The sequence below is a fragment of the Calonectris borealis genome, chromosome 3, assembly GCF_964195595.1.
Source record: "Calonectris borealis chromosome 3, bCalBor7.hap1.2, whole genome shotgun sequence".
Taxonomy (NCBI): domain Eukaryota; kingdom Metazoa; phylum Chordata; class Aves; order Procellariiformes; family Procellariidae; genus Calonectris; species Calonectris borealis.
In genome coordinates this window covers 37,041,753-37,060,985 of record NC_134314.1, presented here as the reverse complement: position 1 = coordinate 37,060,985, position 19,233 = coordinate 37,041,753, and the positions used below count along the sequence as shown (strand labels likewise).

The following is a 19,233-nucleotide window of genomic DNA, read 5'->3' as shown; positions in this document are numbered from 1 at the left end:
TTACATATACATACCATGATAACTTTGAAATTCTAGTCTATATTCCTCTACCTTACTACCACGCCATAGGAATTAAAATCTTTGCTAAGCGCTAATCAGGGCAGCTCTAAACATTTCACACCGTTTCATCTTCTTTCTGGGGAGGGAAGTAATTTCTCCTAATAGACTAATATGTTTTAATCATTATTATTCACTCTGATTTGGACTGCTGCTCTGTCCGCTAACGAGGAAGATTCCTTTATGAGGCTGCAGATAACATATTCACTGAGGAATGTGCATATGTTTTGGTCTGATCTTTCTGAAGTCATCTGATTAGTTTCTTTAAAATCAGCTTAAAAAAAAAATCTATTATTGATTACATTCTCCCATTGCTCCTTTAATGTAAGCAGGCAGAGGAAACATCACAAGTTAAGTTATTTAAGTCACAGTGGAGAGTTTTGCTCTTTCAGAGGTTTAAAATCAAATTCTTCAGAAAAGATTTTGACTGGCTAGCACCCTTCCTGCTCTCAACAAAGCAGGACTTATCTGATCCCTCCTTTGCCTACCAAGGAAATGCTGGGGCTTTAAGCTGTGCACCCAGAGTTTCTGCCTCTCCCTACTGCGCAAGAAACACCCAAGCCATGACTTACAGGGAAGTGGAAAGGGAAGAGGTGGCTGAATTCTGTGGCCCAAAACAAGGCTGCTGGTAAACTGGAGTTGTGTATTATGTACGATCAGTTTTACTTCAGCTGATGAGCTGGTTGGTTCCAATTTTATGTTTCTGCTTTTGCAGCAAGTCTGAGCTTCCAGCAAGAAGAAAGCAGATGGAAGTGTCTTCATTCATACTAATCTACAAAGGAAATTGCTCCCTTTTTCCACAGGTACAACTAAATGCCTCAAGAAACACACTAAGTTGAGTGAAGCAGGACATACAAAATTCTTTTTGTCCCTGGCTCTTATTCCCTAAAGAGATACAAGTTGCTTCAAGTGTCTTGACAAAGGAAGCAGAATTTAGGGGACAGTATCCTGAAAAGTCAAACACAGCCTCAGGACACAGTTAAAAATCAGACATTCATGTTAATCGCATTCTGACTCAGAGTTCAGCATTCCTCTAAACGCACAGACACACTATGGCACACTATGGTGGGCTGGCAGACATATGCTGCTGTGGAGGCTAAGAACACAGGAGGGGACTTCGGGCATGGCAGATGAAGTTCTACTGTAAATGATCTATAAAAGGAACAATAAATTAATTCCAAAAAAAAAAGGGGGGGGAGAATCTGATTTTTTTTTTTCAATTAGACATGCAAGCAGTTCAGTAAATTCCTATCCACTGCATAAGAAGGGAATAATATGAACCAAGACTGAAGGTGAAGCTAAGGAAGAAAGAATACATACTCAATACAAGTTTTGCTAAAAATGTACCCTGGATAACTGATTTGGAACTCTTCAGGAGCATGAGCCTAAAGTAACCAAGGCAATAAACATCTATCCTCTAAATTGTCATTCCTAAAATACATGCTTGGCAAGAAAGGGTAGAATATTGCATTTATACCTTCTTAGGTTGGAGTAACAGCTGCAGGCTTTTCAGATCTCTTTAATAGAGACTGTCAAGAAACAATATGATTGTTGATTTAATGAGCTGATAACAGCTAAGGAATTTGTCTTAGAGGACAGATGCTTCAATCCATGAATCTGTCAATTCATCAATGCTTTGTAAGACCCTTTGTCTTTTCATGTAGCTCCAAAGCAAAGTGACAACAGAATGCTCAAATATTTTATATTCTTATTCTTGGAATAACACCAATGAGTTTCTCTCCTCCTCTGTGAAATTTCAATCTGAATCAAAGAAAGGCAAGCAACTTTGATTAATATGAAATTTGACTTTTTTCTACTCATGGGTGTAGTTGTCAGGACAATACTGGCAAGGTGAAAAATAACGAACAGACAATTACAAAAAGATTTGCTTCTCCTCCTCTTTGGATGGCTGATGTACAGCCAAAAGCACCACCGTGTAAAAGGAATACCAATGTCCTTGTATTCAGAAAGATAGCTGCACATTAAGTCAAATAAGGAACTTCCAGCACAGTCAGTGAATATATACCACAGCAATTTTATAAACAACACATTAAACTGTAACAACCTATACTACCAAGCAGTTTACCTGTAGCAAAGCATGCTCCTCCCCCTCATCGAGGAAACCCAAACTTTTTTAGGATCTCTGAGGCCAAAGATCTAGTCAGGTGGGACAAAAATAATTTAGACAACATATCTTTTAAAATGGATACTTTGTTCTTTCTCCTTCATATGCTTGTGCATCCATATTGTGTGCAACTTTATGGGGAGAACAAAAACAGGCACCACAGCTTCAAAGAGCTCACAAATTTCTCACATCAGGGAAATAAAACCCTGTGAGCAGTCTCTAATCATTCCTGAAGCTTCTGAAAGACCTACTATTATTATTACAAACAGCAGGTGGGAGAGGAAAGCTCTCACACTCAGAATGCAGAGCAGGGAAGATACAGCTGCAAAGTGAACCTTGGCTGAAGGACTCAAACTCTTCAGTACCCAACAGGCAGCAGCAGACACAAATGCAGTATTTGATCCTTACTGCATGAGATTTTCTGGTGGTGGATTTTGTGAAACCCTGGCATTCTTGCATTTATAGAGCTTTTAAGCAGAACACAAGAAAGCCAAAGAAAAGCTGAGGGTTTGAATTCTTTCAAGAGGTTGCATTGTTTTAAGCAGAACACCAACTCCAAAAATAAGGCTGGAGAAATGAGTGGAGGAGGAAAAGGATCCATGATCTCTGTAGATTACCAGTTATCCTTGCCCCTAAAGGGAACTTTTTTGGTATGATATTATGTAGTCAACTTGGGCAATATACCATAAACAACAAACTGTAACAATGGCTTGATGGATCTATAGTAGCCTTCAGGTGAACAAAATGGAACACCACTTACACCACTTCCTCTCAACTTACGTGCAAGCTCCTTGAGTCTTCCCATCACAGCAGTAGCCAACCTTCAGCTTCTAATCTCCATGGGCTTGAAAAACCTCAAAACTGGCACAACACACAAGAGAGGAAATTTTTTCTCCCAGAGCAGAAGATGTCAGTGGTATAGTGGCCCCTATTTCAGGTAGGCTTTGCTTCTATGACCGTCTTCCTTTAAATGTCAACCACAGGTATTCTGCTCTTAATACACATCGTCAATGTATATATGCGGTCTGGGGTAGTAATTATGGTATTGTTCCACGGTAACCATGGTATCGTTCCACTTGAGCTATGACCCAGGTAGGGAATGCTTCAGGGCTGTCAGAGATGACAAATTATCCCCTGCTCTTGTTCCTTACTTAGTTAATTACTACCACAGACCACGCTGGATAGTGGCCAAGATGGAAATTTACTGATGACTAAAGCCAATCATCTGGCAAACCTATAAACAGTGGTCCCAAGCGAGACCCTTTGAGCTCTCCTGGACCACAGCAGGCTGTGCCCAGAGTCTCCCTCTGAGTGGGACACCTCTCAGAGTTCGCAAACTCTTGAGTTTGTGGTATTTGGAGGACCGTTGGAACCTGGGCTGAAACACTCCTCGGCTGAGACACTCCTCGGGGCTCAACCCTTCGCCCGTTGAGAAATGCCAAGACATTCAATGTGAGTATTTCACAGACTCGAGGGGAATTTTTAACCGGTATCTTTATCTAGCTATAGGTCTTTGTCTTTCATGAATTTATCTACCTATGGGCCCTTGTGTGTGAATAGATCTATATTGTGTGTGTGTATTGATTTAGATAACTAACAATAAGCATAATCTGTAATTTAGTAATTGTAGTAAACTTGATTAACTTGCTTTGTAACTGTTAAATTAGTCAATGATTAAGTGCTGTCAAAATCTTATGATCTACCTTAAAACTGTGAATGAACTTTAGGTCACTGCTAAACATATATAACCCCTTAGGCATAAACCGTTGACCAGGTCTGAGACTAGGGGTAGATCTAGCTGCACCCAGACTCCTCTCTGAGAAGGAGTTTAGAAAACAAGGGGGTCTACTCTGAACCTCGTGACTCAATGGGAGGGTCTTCCTTACCCTTTTGTTCTTGGTCTTTCTATAAATCATTCCAACAGAATTCTGACACGATTTTCCCTGTGTGTACTTAATCCATGTAATGAGTAATAGAGTGAACCTTGCCATCGAATTCTGTTAAGTCGCGTTTTTACAAATTTCTGTTAAAATCACCTTTTGCTGATACCTTTGTCAGTGATTCTTTAAGCGGCCTCAAAACCACTCACTCATGACAAACTGGCGTCGGCAGGATCCTAAATCAGTGGTTCGTGACAAATTGGCGTAGTCAGGAGGATCCTAAATCAGTATTTCATGACACTGGATCACCAGAAGAGTGCACAGATCTCACCAACAGATATCCCATCAGGTATCAGTAATGACCTTTCTTTACTCAAAAGTAAGAGACTGAGCATTTGTCTCCAATATAACTGTAACCATGAATGCTCACTCAGCAGTTACACTTGTTTGATGAAGAACATCTCCTTTCCAAAATAACATGTGGTCAAATCTGTTATCAGAGGAGTTCACATGTCATACCAAGGTTTAAGACGGTGGGGAAGGAGGAGAACGAAACAGTCAAAAGAAAGAAATATCAGAAAAAATGGCTGTCTCAAAGTTAAACTCCAAGAGCTCGAAAGTGTCCTTTCAATGTTAAGAAAAAACTTGTATGAAAAAATAGAAATTATGATACAGTTCAGATTTTCTACACATTTTTGCTCTCTCACACCCAAGTGGTTAAGAGAAACTGAAGGGGAAGACTACGCCCTACTCCTCTTGGACAGCATGTGATGCAGGTGGGGCTGACATGAACTCCCATAGACATTTCAAATGTCCAAAGGTTTTCTGTTTAATAGGTTTATCAACAGTGAAATCATAAATATAAACAAACATTTGAAGGGAAAAGCGGCTACACACTAATCCTTCAAATTAGTAGGGTGTTGGTTTTGAACCCTGGAGAAACTGAAGGAATATAGAAGGATTATAGAAGGATTATAGATACCACATACTCATCTCTACTATTTATGATTCCATTAGTTAAACACAGATTGAAATTAAAGTTTGGCTTCACTGAAAAATGAGACTTGGTCAGCTACCCAAGGTATGTTTGAACAGGCTGCTGAGATCATAAAACATAAAGAGAGCTATCTATGAAGAGCAGCTTATTGAAATGATTTGGGAACCATGGGACTTTTTCTAAGGCAGTCAGCCTATTGCTAGCAGAATGGAGAGGGATGTCTTTTGTGGACAATTCACTATATCCATATTAGTGAATATCGCAATGGGTAAAGTGAACCACAAACTGTAGAGTAAGCGTGCTATTTCCCTGTAGAGATAATGAAGAAAGCACAGAAGATTTAGTGCAGCTGTAGACATCTACAATTATACAAGACTTAACACATTTTAGGTCTGTGAACAAACTTCACTGTGACTAGGGCAATGAAAATTAACATCCTTTGGAAGAGGTGTTACTCGCCAGGGATAGTTGCTTTTCTCTGCCTATCTCGCAACTAGAAGAGCTTACTTTGGCAAGTGAGATACCAGCATTGCTCAGTTCAACAGCTTGGGGTAAAGAATCTTTAAAAAGTTAAGACTTGCAACACAGAAGTGACAGTTTAATTGGTTTCATTATGCATCATATGCAATCAGTTCTTCACAACATTAAGACACCTGTTGCAAGCAGCACCTTGAAAGTAACTTTTACTCTTAAATAAATTCATGTTTGGAATAGGTTGCAGAAAACACACACACAAACAATAACTAAGTATGAATAATCATTAAATCACTTCTCTAGAGAGAAAGGTCTATTATAAAAAAAAAAAAGAAGTCATTAGAGCTTCTAGCTAAAGTCTAATACATTCCCCCTCTCAGTCAAAGTTAGAATCCAGAAATCTTTTCACAAGGCAATAAAGAAGCTATCGTTTCAGTACAAAGCATTCCAGTAAAGCCTCATCAAGTTTGCTATCAGGGAACCTTCTAAAAATCTCAAGTCATAAAGCAACTAGCTAGACATTTGGATTTTAGAGATCCCCTCAACAGTGAACTGTCTCTCTCCTTCAGCCCAGAGCGTTTTGGCCTCCATCTCCCAGGGGATAACGTCCCCAGAGCATGGAGGCATCTTCCACTGCCTGACTTCCAAGCTCATCCTGTGCCATTGATCTCTCAGAGTGAGAATGACTCACTCCACATGCATAAGTCAGAAAAACAGTGCTGTTTGAGGGGTTTTTTTTTGCATATTCTTTAACTGACACCTTTCCTGAATGCTACAATATCAGACTTACAACAATTTATCACATGTCATAATAAACATTCACAGTATCCACAGTCTAAATACATTAACAGAGATCGCAAACAAACAGTCCTTTGCCTGCTCAACCTTCTGTTATACATATTAGGGATTTATGCTTTCAACACATTAGGCTTAAATTCTGACTTTAAGCATCTTTAAAGTGGTAAAAAAAAAAATGCAATATGTCCTTAAGACATGTTCCAAATGTAAATAGGGTACATCAATATTCTTACAAACTAGTATATCCAAGGTTATAGAGTAATACTTTGTATTAACAATTTTGTCTGGAATTATTCCGTATGATACATGTTGATTCTGAAGGTTAAAAATGTAAGTTCTGAGTAAGCATCAAATTCTTAAGCTCAATCCCATTACAAATGAATTAAGTGTTCTACTACTTCAGGGCTTTGGGAAAAATAGAAAGTTGTACACTGAAGACTCTCATATCTAGGTACAAGAAATGGTGCAGGCAACATGAAAGCTGTTTGTTTCCTTGCTACTGCAACATAGTCAGAAATTATTTCAGAAACGTACCATTTTCCAAGCAGAATCTCTGACAAATCTTGTTCAAAAGAAGTTCCTGACGTAATCGAAGAACTTCAGCTTCCAGCGCTTCAACTTTCGATTTCCATCCAAAATCTTGTTCGGATACAGTTTTGGCAAGGTGCTCAGTGTATTCTTTACAACTTTTCCCTGGTGGTTTTGAGTGGATAATTGCAAAAGCCAGTGCTAGTTTTGATATTTTCAAATACCAAACTTGATTTTCTCTTCCGCCTTTGATTTCTATTATATTAGAAAAACAGAAAGTAAAAAAGTAACTTCACTATGACTCTGTTAAGCAAATTATGCCCAGTATTTTCTTGGCTTTGAAAACTGTTCAACAGTGAGACCAACTATTTTATTTCTAGTGCATTCCTAAATCATCAAGAAAAAGAGTAGAAATATAAGCATCCGTGCACAATAAAAACATATGAGCTGCGCTCCAGCTATAGCAATAAAATTCAGGCAGTGTTTGAAAGTAATTGTGCAAATAGCAAGTACTTCAAATAGGCTTTTGTTAGCAAAATTTTAAATGCAGATGTTATCTCCACTAAAACAAACAAACACTAGAAATACTAACCTCAAAAAAATCCCTGACATGCCCCCCCCCCCCAAAAAAAATCCTAAGCCCATGATTGAAGAATGCATATGGGGTTATTTATACTTAGCTTAAACATGATACATACACTTTCTTGAAAGTGTACCAAAAAGTCCCAGTGCTCAGAAGATAAAACTTCTGAGGTGGTTGTTAGTGCCTGGTTTTGGATACCTGGTATTGCTGCACTTGCAGTTCTAAGTCTACATTAAGCCTCAAGCCTGCAGAAAGGTCTATGCAGACAGCTTCAAAGAGATGCAAGTGGCTAGTAAGATAAGTGAAGAAGACGGTTGGTTTTATCAGCTCTGTTACAAACAGTGAGGACGGGGCAAAAGGCATTATAAGAGTCAGAAAAAGAAAAGATTTATCTAGATGATTATGTCATGGGCAACAGCACAGGACCTAGGAACAAAAAACAAAAAAATGAAATTAAAAATAACTAATAATATCCAGCCTATCTAATGAGCAAACTTTTTTTTTCCTAATTCCACATCATTTTCATTCAATAGTTCACTGTATTTTTTTTTACTTGAAAAAATATTACTTCCAGAATAATAAAAAAAATCACTTCCTCTGCTTTCGTCCTGGCCTTGACATCTAAAAATTATTCATAATACTATTTTTTCTTGTTATCCAAGAAAAATGCAGGTTAAAGTCTATAATAAATTGTGTTGAATATCTCTGAAATTGTCACAGCACAGGTTTGAATAAGGTATTTTATGTCATCCTTTCACCAGATCACCAGATTTCTTCCTTTGGTTCTCCTCAACTTTGGACAGTAAGTCATAAACCATCACATATTTATTTATCCATCAGGGGCACTTACAGAAAGAGCTGCCTCTTAAATATTTCCTTCACCTTTCAAATACTTCTGAAATGCACAAACAATTCCTGTACATTCCTTGCACACTGTTCATTCAGACACACCAGTCATGAAATGTACAGGGCACAAGGGATACAACTGCAAAAATTCCTTGGGATCTACCTACCTACATCTATGTTTTAAGCTACTGTTCTCCACCTGAAACAGTACATTCCTGCCCTGTGTCAGGGCGAAAACACCTAGTCTAAGCCACCAGTGCCCTCTTAAACCTAATGAAAGAGTAAGCCCTTAGAAACTGAACAAGATTATCTATACCCACTGCTTAAAACAGTTACGCATGAAGTGGTACTTTTTGCAAAACTTCTTACTTGTAAAAATCTATTTCATACAACTTTTCCATTCATATCTAAGAATTCCAGTGAAAAAGCAGAAGTTAATTCTCTCAGCCTCAAAGAATCAGCACCTCTGTGGGACAACAAACTGATGTAAGACTCTTGTTTGCCTTATACATCAAAGGAAATGTTTTACAAATACAGAACCATGCAAGTAATTGAACTGCCTTCAAAGTTGTAAATAAAATTAAATACATGGAACCATACTGAAAGAAGAGCAAGTAGTAACAGTAAGGTATCCAAAATCTTTGGCTTTGAACCTGAAAGATGCTTCCCAGATTATCTCGTCTTCTTAATAGAAGACAAGAGTTTCACCCAGATATCATTCAAACAGCGTCTGTCAAGCTTCACTCTTACAAAGTTCCTTTGCAGAGCAGAGCCACAAATTAAGGGAGGCAGAAAGACGTCGTACAAATGTCTTTCACTGCTGATTTATCATTTTGATATCTCCGGAGACTACTATGCAAAAGCTTTCTGATTACCTCTTTTAAAAAAGGACAAATAAAGGTTAGGTTTGTGCTTTATAACATGCTTTGTCAGTACCAGCATTTTCCTTTAAATTACATTCAGGGAAGTTGCAGAAGGATCAACATTCCAGTATGGGTCAGGAGATGGTATTTAATTTCAGCATTTCATGAATGTTCAGGTGCCCTTTATCATTAGAGAGTCACCATCAATACCTTCTTTTCTATCATGCATTATTTCTACCCACATGACATACTATTACAAAGAAAAGTCAAAGTTAGCTGTTTGACCACTGATACTTTACCACTACGCGCTTTACACATCTCAGCCCACAACTTTAAATCAAGTGATTTAGAGTCAAAAAAATCCCCAATAAAAATAATCTAATATGTAGACAAGTATTACAAGGAACTGGAATGGGAACAATTGAGACTGAATTTCTACAGCTCTAGGAAATGCAGAAGTATGAAATGCTACTTTAGTAGTATTTTTTCACCACTTATTACCAAACTAAAGAGAGTCACTTTTCTACTTTGTTTTAAAGGGGACTACTATATTTTAAGCAGAGCAAAAACCTTAGTGCACATGCTAATAATACAATACAGACAAGCAAAAGGTTCTTTCACCCTCAACATGCCAAAATGCTATTTTCTAAAGGAGATGTATCCCTAATAAATCACATAAACCATGGTATCCTACCTAATTTTGCTTTAAATCACAATCATCAAAATCTTAAATAGCATTCCACCTTAACACTTACGCCATACAGTTAAGTAATGAAATTTGGATTTTGAGAGAGGCCTTTTTCTCTTTAACATCTTGTACAGACTCACTTCTACAGCAGTAGTGCCTTACACTGAATTAGTTTAATGAGGTACTCTTACTCTGGAGAAAAAGAATCACTCCTTTTCTGGAATAATTACTTGTAGAGATGCTGTTAAAAAAAGAAAAGGCAGCACAGATCACAAAGTTGGTTCTCCTTAGGAACAAGACACAATCAAAGCAGTTTTTTGAGAAGTAATTCTGTTGGAATCACAAAATCTCTTGTTTAAAAGCAGGTAATTAAAGACAAATTGTGATATACCTGCATGTATTTCCAGAAACAGTGGATTTCAAAAAGATTTTATAGAGAATATACAGCTTTTTCACTTTCTTTCTATTACTGTCACTATCACCTTCTCCCTTCTCTTTTCTTCTTTTATGACCATGAAAAAAGAAGTTTATGGAATGAAAAGCAGGAGTTGTAAGAGTTGATTCAAGTTTTTCACAGTTCCCTAAAGGGACAACTGCTCTCTCAGAAACCACTGTAAAAAAATCTCTTAGAAAATAACACACCGGATGATAATGTTAGAAATATGGGAATGCTGGCCAACTGCGCATTAGCAAAAATTGCACAGCAATCTGTTGCTCTCAGGAAGTGCTGCACCGAAGACCACCAAATGCAAATGCATTCCACTAAAAGCATATTGGCAGCTACAGAGTTTTATCAATAATATTTTTGCTCATATCAGCACAGAAATGACACCAATGGTTAGGTAGAAAAAAGCTTTACAACTAAACCAGAAATTTTCCTTGATTAGGAATAGTACCAGGACGAGAGCAGAAAGAAGTCACCAGTCTAACCCTAGCTGCTAATGCCAAAACAATGTCTATCAGGAACTGGAAGGATCAAGAATTATCCACCAAAACACATCTGGTACACAAGTTATTCAGTGAGAATAACTACTTACTAACAAAGCTCCACTTGTGTGTTTACTCAGTGTAAGGGAACCATTAACCCCTTGTGAGCCCTGCCAGAAGCGGGACGCAGCACCCTAAAAACAGATGGCATCCGGTGACAAGTCTCCTATGCAACCCCCTCAATCCACAGTTTGATACTGGAAGTGTACTCAGAGGACAGGATCGGCTAAAATCGCTGTCAAACAGGACTGGGTCTCCAGATTTCTGACCAGAGAAAGAGGGAGACTCCCCGCCTCCCTCCAGCCTTCTAACTCTCATGCAGGGAGAGGGTACTGAGGATCCACAGCCCCACCGAGGTCCTAGCCATGGAAGGCTGCTGAGTTATCATTCAGCTGCTGAAACAATTACAAAAGATGTCTTGAACTGTCCTGTACAGCTCTGTGTTAGATAACCAAGGGGAACGAAGAGGTGGTGTAAGATCCTGTGAGGACCTTAGATATAAACAGGAAACAGGATAACAGAAAGAACCAGGGTAAATCTGATTCATAAACACTACCCTACTCCACCAACCTGCCAGTCCCGCTGTTTTGTAACTGCATTTGATGCAGCAGCTCATATTACACCATCAACTATAGCAAGATACCTTTCTAGTAAGTCTCACCTTGTTTTTGACACTGTCTGCAACACGTGAAGAGGAAATAATTCTAAAAACTAACTAAAAAAAACCCCACTATTTTCAGATGATCACCTTTTTAGTTCGTTTTCTTCTCAGTTGGAAACTTGACATATTTAACTCCATTCCAAAGGTCAAAGGTTTCACATTATTGGTTAAAAAACCTAAACAATTCAAATCATTCATTGTTATTAAAAAACTGAAAACATCCATTAAAGCCATGAAACTTGCATCTAAACTTAAACCATTCATTAAAGTCATTTTAACAAGCTATAAAATCTCCTATTTCCAAAAAACCTGCAACCCCACAAAAGGGCTGTTTATGCACCTTGCTAGTTAGTGGTCCCCACTTTCATACTGATAACATGTTGTCCAAGTCTGGAAGTTGAGGTCAAACACGTGACATCTTCAAGAAACAAAGACAATTCCCTGAGCCCAGTACTGGCACAAAAGCATCCCTTCCTCCCCTAGCACTCTCTTAGCTGTCAGAAGGTGCTTTTCTGCCTCTTACCTCTTCATTGTTTCTTTTTTCACTGTTAACTACACACAATTGAACAGCCCAGTCTCTGAATGCACAGCAGTTGCCTTCACTGCTGCACACACCACCAAATTAAGTCTCAAGAGGAAAAAAAATACTCCTGGATGCTACCTGGGTTTTTCTACTTCATGCCAGAATTGCACTAATATCAACACCAGGCTGACAGGGATAACAATAATCTTCTGTCTTTAACAGAAGTGCAGGCATGATCTCTTCATTATTCATTGCATTAGTACACATGAACTAGAGGAACTGGCCTCCCAAACAGGATTAACCTAAAAAGGGGTACGGTTAAGTCTGCAGTCAGATCAAAATGGATTGCTCCCTGAGGAAAAACTTAGTGATCTTTCGATGAGCCTCCCCCAGCTCCTGGGCCCACGTCCATTGGTCTCTCTCAGCCAGTTCTGGGTTGCTCTACCCAGAGGAACAGCAGTGCGTGCCACACCCAGCCATCTAGGGATGAGCTCCTCAGTTTGTACAGGTGAATCCTCAGCTCTAGAGCTTTTAAGAAGTCTTTTGGGGGTGTTTTTGGGTAAGGGAGGTGAATAATTTTAGATAATTTACCTTTCTGAGTGCTACATACAGTTTTCTGACTGACCTTGGAAACAGGGAAGTCGCAGAGCGATGAGAGGAAGGGGGCTAAGTTCTACTGTGATTTAAAATTATCAAAATAAAACCAAAACCTAAACTTGTTTGAAATAATTGAACACTTGACTAATATTCATTTATGTCACAGGATTGCACGCCTTAGGCATGATCTCTAAGTTTGCCCATGAAATTCATGGCTAACAATGGAAGAAACTTCTTTAAATGTCATAGACAAAACCTTATTGCTTACAACAGGACATTTATTTGTTATTCACATCTTTATCATCTAAGATTGAACATTTAAAAAATTAACAGAAATTAAAAATTAATAGAGTAAGACACAAAATAGACTGTAACTCATCTAACTTCCAGGTCATTCAAGGGCTCAGTTTTCTTCACATTTGAAATAGATGGGACATATGAAAGGATTTGTCAGGACAGAAACAAACTGCCATTCACCACTACTACACAGCTACAAATCTTCAGACAGTCCTAAATAATAGTACGTAATAAATATCCAAAAAATGATTTTCCTTCTAAATTTAAGCGTATGGTCTGTCTTTAATGGCACAAACGTAATAGGAAAAACTGGTTTGTTGCCATGATTTTTACTTTAACTAGTCTGTCAATTACATACTGCAGATAAAGGTGAAAAAATTACCCACATCTCTGTAACCTCATTCTGCATTATACAGTAGCAACCAAGATATTGACCCCTTATAATGGAATACAAAATGGGTCACAAAATGATGCAAGTGCTTTAGCGGAACTGGGCTGAGCTGCAGACACATAAGGTTGTAAGATTAAGCAACAATAAAATAAACTTGATTTAATTAGTATGCCTAACATAATACTGTCCTTCGTGTATATAATAAATAATGATAATGGGACAGCTGCATAATCAAGATGAACTAAAGTATGTCTTGTATTCCAATTAAGCAGCTTTTATTGTAAAAATGTATATTAAACCAAGGCTACTCCACAGTGTCATTTTTAAACAACCTATACTCATAATACACAAAGATATGTAATGTTGACGTACTTACTGAGGGAAAAACTCGGTTTCACTACCACAAGCCTAAACAATATCTCCAGCATGTTCTTTTTTTCTTTCTTTTTTTTTTAAATGGACTCAAGATGCTAAAATGATACTGAAAATAATAAATATTTAAAATATGTCAAAACTTGATTAAAGTGTAACATGATTTATTTCTTCAAACAATTTGAGTTTTAAATCATTTTAGCTTCCAAAATCAAGTCATATAAATTCTCCAAAACCAAGTAACAGGAATGATTTTTAAAATATTTTAGAGCTTTTTAACATTCCCCAATTATAACCCTTTCATAGCACAGAAGAACATAAACAAGCATAAGCCCTTGGAATTCATTAACACTTTAGAGGTGGGATTTATCTCCTCTTAATTACAGAAATCTACAGTTTAGAAGGCCACAGCCAAGCTAGCTGTCTAGGCTTTCTTTATCATCAATGGGCAGAAACAGAGATTTCTAATGTCAAAAATAAACCAAGTCATTTGTACACCTACCTTGTGATGAAGTCAGTCATGACCCAGAAACACTTGTTTCCCTCCCCAGACTCCAAAGAGAGTTAAGATGACTAGATCAGATGCACATACATGTACTGTGGACAGCTAACTTCAGCGAGATGAGCTCGTGCACCACAGGCAGCTGAAGCTGAGACCTTCAAAAAGTATTTAAGGACCTAACTAACAAGTGAAATTTTGCAAGGCTAAAATCAGCACCTTTTAAAAGAAGTTTGGAATCCTAGATTTTTTTTTAATATCTCTGGAAAAAAAAAAAAAGTTAAGCTTTGTAGAAGAAAACCCAAAAATCGTGGAAAAATTTTATGAGAATAACCTTGTGAACATTTAAACATTGTCCATGCACAAACAAAATAGCATACAGGTGCAAAGTAAAACACATGGGAAGCATCAAGTATGCCTAGAATTAAATGAGGATAAAACAGTCAGCTTGGCCCCTCAAAGTTACTGCACATCACTCTTCAGTCAGATCCCATGTGAGGAAATTATTTCCTCCCATTTGAAAATGTGTAAACTTGCAATTTAAGATACCACAAGTATATCGATACTCCCATAACTATATGCTTAGATTAACTCTTTCCAGGTTTGGACTGTTCAGGCATTTTGCTTTCTGAACAGAATAATTTGACAGGTTTTTTCAACTGTCTTTTTTCTAACATGATGTTGTAGTGACACATCTAGAAGAGAAATACCATATGAGATTTAACGTACAAGAATCCCAAGTCACTCAAGAGTTCAACTCTGTCAATCTTCTTAAAGAAACATTACAAAGTATTGACAGCAAGGGCAGCTTATGCACTGTAGGAGCCTTAAAGAGATAAAAGGATTAACTTCTGCTCTATTCCCATTAGAATATGCCAAGTAAAAAACCCTAATGTAAGCCTGAGTTTTCTGATAGTTTTAGATTATGTATATGTTCTCCCTACAAGCTGAGAGTTCTTCCCTTTGCACTCTTTTTTCTTCTCCAACAGCTTTTTTTTTGCTGTGCCACTTACAATGACATCTAATGAATCTGGCACATGGTACTGTTACCACTACCATGTTTTTCTTTACTATTCTCACTACTAAGGACTTGCACATATATGCACAGAAGGGAATTTATTCTATAAAGCGTCCTGTTCAGAAATTAAAGTATAACTCAATGGTGTAAATTTATCTATTCTTATGTTGGCACAGATTTCTTCCCCTACCAAAACAAAACTGTAATCACTTAATCAGCTGGGTGTAAATCCATTTGCTTTGGAAATTGAGGACATACTTTTCATTACAGCTTTATGAGATAGATCATGAAAGTCAGACCCTTAGTCATGTACAAACTTTCACATGGCTAATAATATTTAATTACATAAAGTATACATTTACAGTTGGGATTTTGGACTGTGGAAAATAATCCCAGTCTTTATATACTGCCAAGTTATAACGAGAAAGCAGCCGTATCGCCTAACTTTTACCTACTGCAATGACTGTATTAGTTCTTGAATGTAGAATTTCAAAGCAGAGTTCAAAAAAAGGCAATCATGAAGAGTTTGGAGGATTATACAGGGATTATTTTGCATGTCTTCTCTTCCCTAAATATCACTAAAATATCACCATACTTTTCCTTTTTAGTTTTACATTTTCAGCCTTCACCTGAATAGTTCCATTTCCACAAGTTTTTAAATCTGCAAGATCAGTATCTTTCAAGTTCCCTTCAAGTAAGTTACCAGAAAGCATCTGTTGTATTTTAAAAACTTTGTTCTTGGCTTTCTTACACAAATTTTATACTGGCAGAATGAAAGATGAGATTGTTCACAAGAAAGCAAATATTTGTAATACAAGACAAGGAAAAGAGAGAATAGCAGGAATATTAGGAATCTGGTACTCTAAAAAGCACACGGTATGCAATGAAGAACAAAGCCTTATATATATGATAGATACTAACATAATTATAACCACAATTAAATATGTAGTGCCTGAATATTAGTTTATGAAGCACTGGAAGTTGTAAAAGACAGTGGACTATGGAAGTGACTTGTCAAGCATTCGCAGCCAAGAAAAGTACTTTTTTCACTTTAATTCAGCTCAATGACTAGTTTATTCAAATTAAGAAAACAAAGAGAAAGAAAATTAACCATTACTTTCTTCTGTCGGTCACTGGTAAAAGTGTAGGAGACTGAGCACTATGATTTCTAAATTCCCAATGAAGGAAATCAGAAACAATCATTTCAATTCACTGACATTAGAAATAATCAGTTTCAGGTAAAAATCTTGATAATTCTTTGATAATTCTTTTGTATTGTATCTGCATATTTAATGGAATTTTGTTTTAGCACGCAGAGCACTACCAACATTAATTGCATTCCAGCATCTATCCAATACAACTTAGCAGCAACACAGCATTCTTACTTGTGACTTGGGTGAAGTGAGTAAGAAAAAACCTTCAGATTTGTAGCATATTAGAAAAGAAAACCAAGGCTCTGAATACACGTAGACAGAGATCACTCATAGCTTATCTTCTTCATTAATAATAAAAAGTAAGAGGTGCAACTTTCATGGGAAGGCTGCTATATCCTTCCACATAAACCCATCAAACTGAACCTTTCTTCAGGAAACCACTCCTGAAACACCCGAGACCGCCCACGCGAGGCCTCCTCCGCAAGGCGCGCCCTCCATGGCGGCCTGATCCAGCCGGCCCGGGTGAGGCGCCCGCTCCTCTCACGGGATCCACCCCTGCAGTCCCAGGCAAGCCCCAGATCTCCACCCAGCGCCGCGGGGTTCACAGACACGAAGGATGTCCCCAAACGCAGCAACCGCCGCGGCCGGAGGAGGCACCCACCGACACCGCGCGACGGCGGCGGGCTGGGGGCATCTCCTCAGGCCGCTGCCTCCCTCCCGAAGCCCTCGCCCAGCCTCCCCTTCCGCCTCCCCAGCCGCAGGGAGGCCGAGGCCCCCGGGAAGCCCTGACAGCCTCGGGCCTCAACCCACCTGCAGCGGCAGCCCCGCCGCGGGTGCCGCTCCCCGGCTCCATAGCGAGAGGTAACGCCCGGCGGCCAGCAGCCGCCCCTCACAGGCGCTCCGCGCTGCCCCCTGGCGGGCGGCGGCCCAGCCCGGGGCTGAGGGGCCCCCTCGGGGGGCGGGACACGAGCTCTCCGCCCCTGCTGGGCCGCGCCAGACCCTCGCGTGGGCCCAGCCCCGAGGCCCGTTGGTGGGAGCCCTTCGGTACAGGCCCTCCGCATCCCCCTCGTGTTTATCTTGGCCAAACACGGGTGTTGCAGGAGCCCGCTGGCTCGTGCCCTGGGCCTTTCCTCCGGCTCGCGGGGCTGGGAGGAGTTGAGGGATGAGGGGGAAGGAGGAAGGCCAGCTTGCTACAAAGGCAAGGACCGCCTTGGTCGGGAAGGTGAAGGAAGGGGGAACCAGGGGAGCCCGGCAGGAGCCGTCTCAAGGCCCCTGTGGTGCCTGCAGAGCGGCGTCGGGCAAGCGGGGCCCTGCCGAGGGGTGCAGGCGCCCAGCCCCACGCTTGGGTTTCACGCTGGGCCTGCTGAGGGTCGAGGTGACGGAGCTCACCATCGCCTCAGCCACCTGGAAGGACCCGCCATACTTTTACGCTGATCTATGTTCGGTCTCAAATCCGCGGCGTTTGTACTGCTATAAATTGCGTGAAGGTCTCTTGCACTATTTTGTTGATTAATTTAGGTGTCTTTAAACATTTATTGTGTTTAGATATCCTAAGAGCAAACGAGATCATGAAACTTCAGAACAGGATTTCTTTAACAGTACATTGGAAATAGAAGCTGCCTGTTAGCTGAAACACTGTGATCAAAGCTCACCAGTAAACTTAAGAAATTATTTCTGTATGTAAAATCATATTCTTTACACAAACTGTGCTGAAAAGGCTGTGTTAAGACTTCTTGGCCAGAAATGGAGTCTCTTCAGTTGAGAAGGGTGAGGAGGGAGGACAGGAGGAGAGAGAAGAAATTAGTAATGAAGTCAGATGCATTAGGTGCAGTTAGGCTTATCACAATACTTCAAGTTCTTAAGTAGAGGGGGATTGATCTTTCTAAACACAGAAGTATTCAGATGTGACAAACAATATATACTTTTAAAATTCTCATCCCCATTTTTTGTTCTTGGATAATCTAAACAGCTTTATTTTTAACATGTTTAATTTAATAAAAAAACTAACTTTTTTATCAAGATACATAGTGGTAGACATCTAAGATAATGTACTTAATGTTTTTAATCTGAAAAATTAATTTACCATCCCAACTACAGAAAACTGTTAACATATTGGAACTTTCATTTTAGACTTCAAATGATAAATTAGACCGAATAATTTAGAGACTATTTTCATTCTGCCTGCACTACTTATTTCTCAGTAAAACCCAGAGGAAAAAATAACAAAACATTCTCCAGCCTTTTATTATGGTGACATATCAGCAGCTACACTTTATCATTTTCTGTGCATCTTTTGTGCATGTAAGTGATGCAGGTGCTTTGCAAAGTGGGCAGTCATTAGGTAGACTGGAACGTCCACATTTTCACATAATCTTTTCAACTATGACTGAAATAAAAGGTTCAGAGACACGAGAGCTTTTACCTGCAAATCTGGGGTTTATATACAGAGAGCTGAATCTAAAAAGCAGAATTAGGCAGAGGCAACATTATTACTGTTCTAAAAAAGAAAGTGGCTCTGCTTTTTGTGAGAGTACCAGTCCTACTAGCAATTGTAGGCTTACTGAGAGGCACCTAACAATCCTGAGACCTTCAACCATTAAACAGCTGGAGGGATGTTTTTCGCTTGATTATTTTGTACTTAAATATCTAAGAGCTGCATAAATTTAGTTTTAGATGCACAGCCCCCTTTTTTTTCTTTTATTTGAAGCTAGTAGTAGTTAAAAGGAATGTGTCTTAAATTTATAAACTTATTGCATGCAACTTTCAAGGTTGCACCTTTTTACAGTTTTTAGGTTTGTCTTTAAAATAAATTGAAACATCCCAATATTTTCAAGGTGGAAAAAAGCTGATTCCACCCCCCCATTAACAGAAGCATCTCTAAGGACTTTTTTATTC

At 39.0% G+C, this 19,233-nt stretch overlaps 1 protein-coding gene across 1 annotated transcript in view; it reads right to left on the bottom strand.

Annotated features, from left to right (window-relative positions):
* Positions 1-17,216, bottom strand: part of MEI4 (meiotic double-stranded break formation protein 4) — an 85,142-nt gene extending 67,926 nt beyond the window's left edge. The window contains exons 1-2 of the mRNA XM_075145346.1: positions 17,149-17,216; positions 6,866-7,114 (exon numbers count right to left, since the gene is read on the bottom strand). Of these exons, the coding sequence (XP_075001447.1) occupies positions 6,866-7,114; positions 17,149-17,191 (292 nt within the window). The 5' untranslated portion in view covers positions 17,192-17,216. The remainder of the gene's footprint in view (positions 1-6,865; positions 7,115-17,148) is intronic.
* Between the last annotated feature and the right edge of the window lie 2,017 nt (positions 17,217-19,233).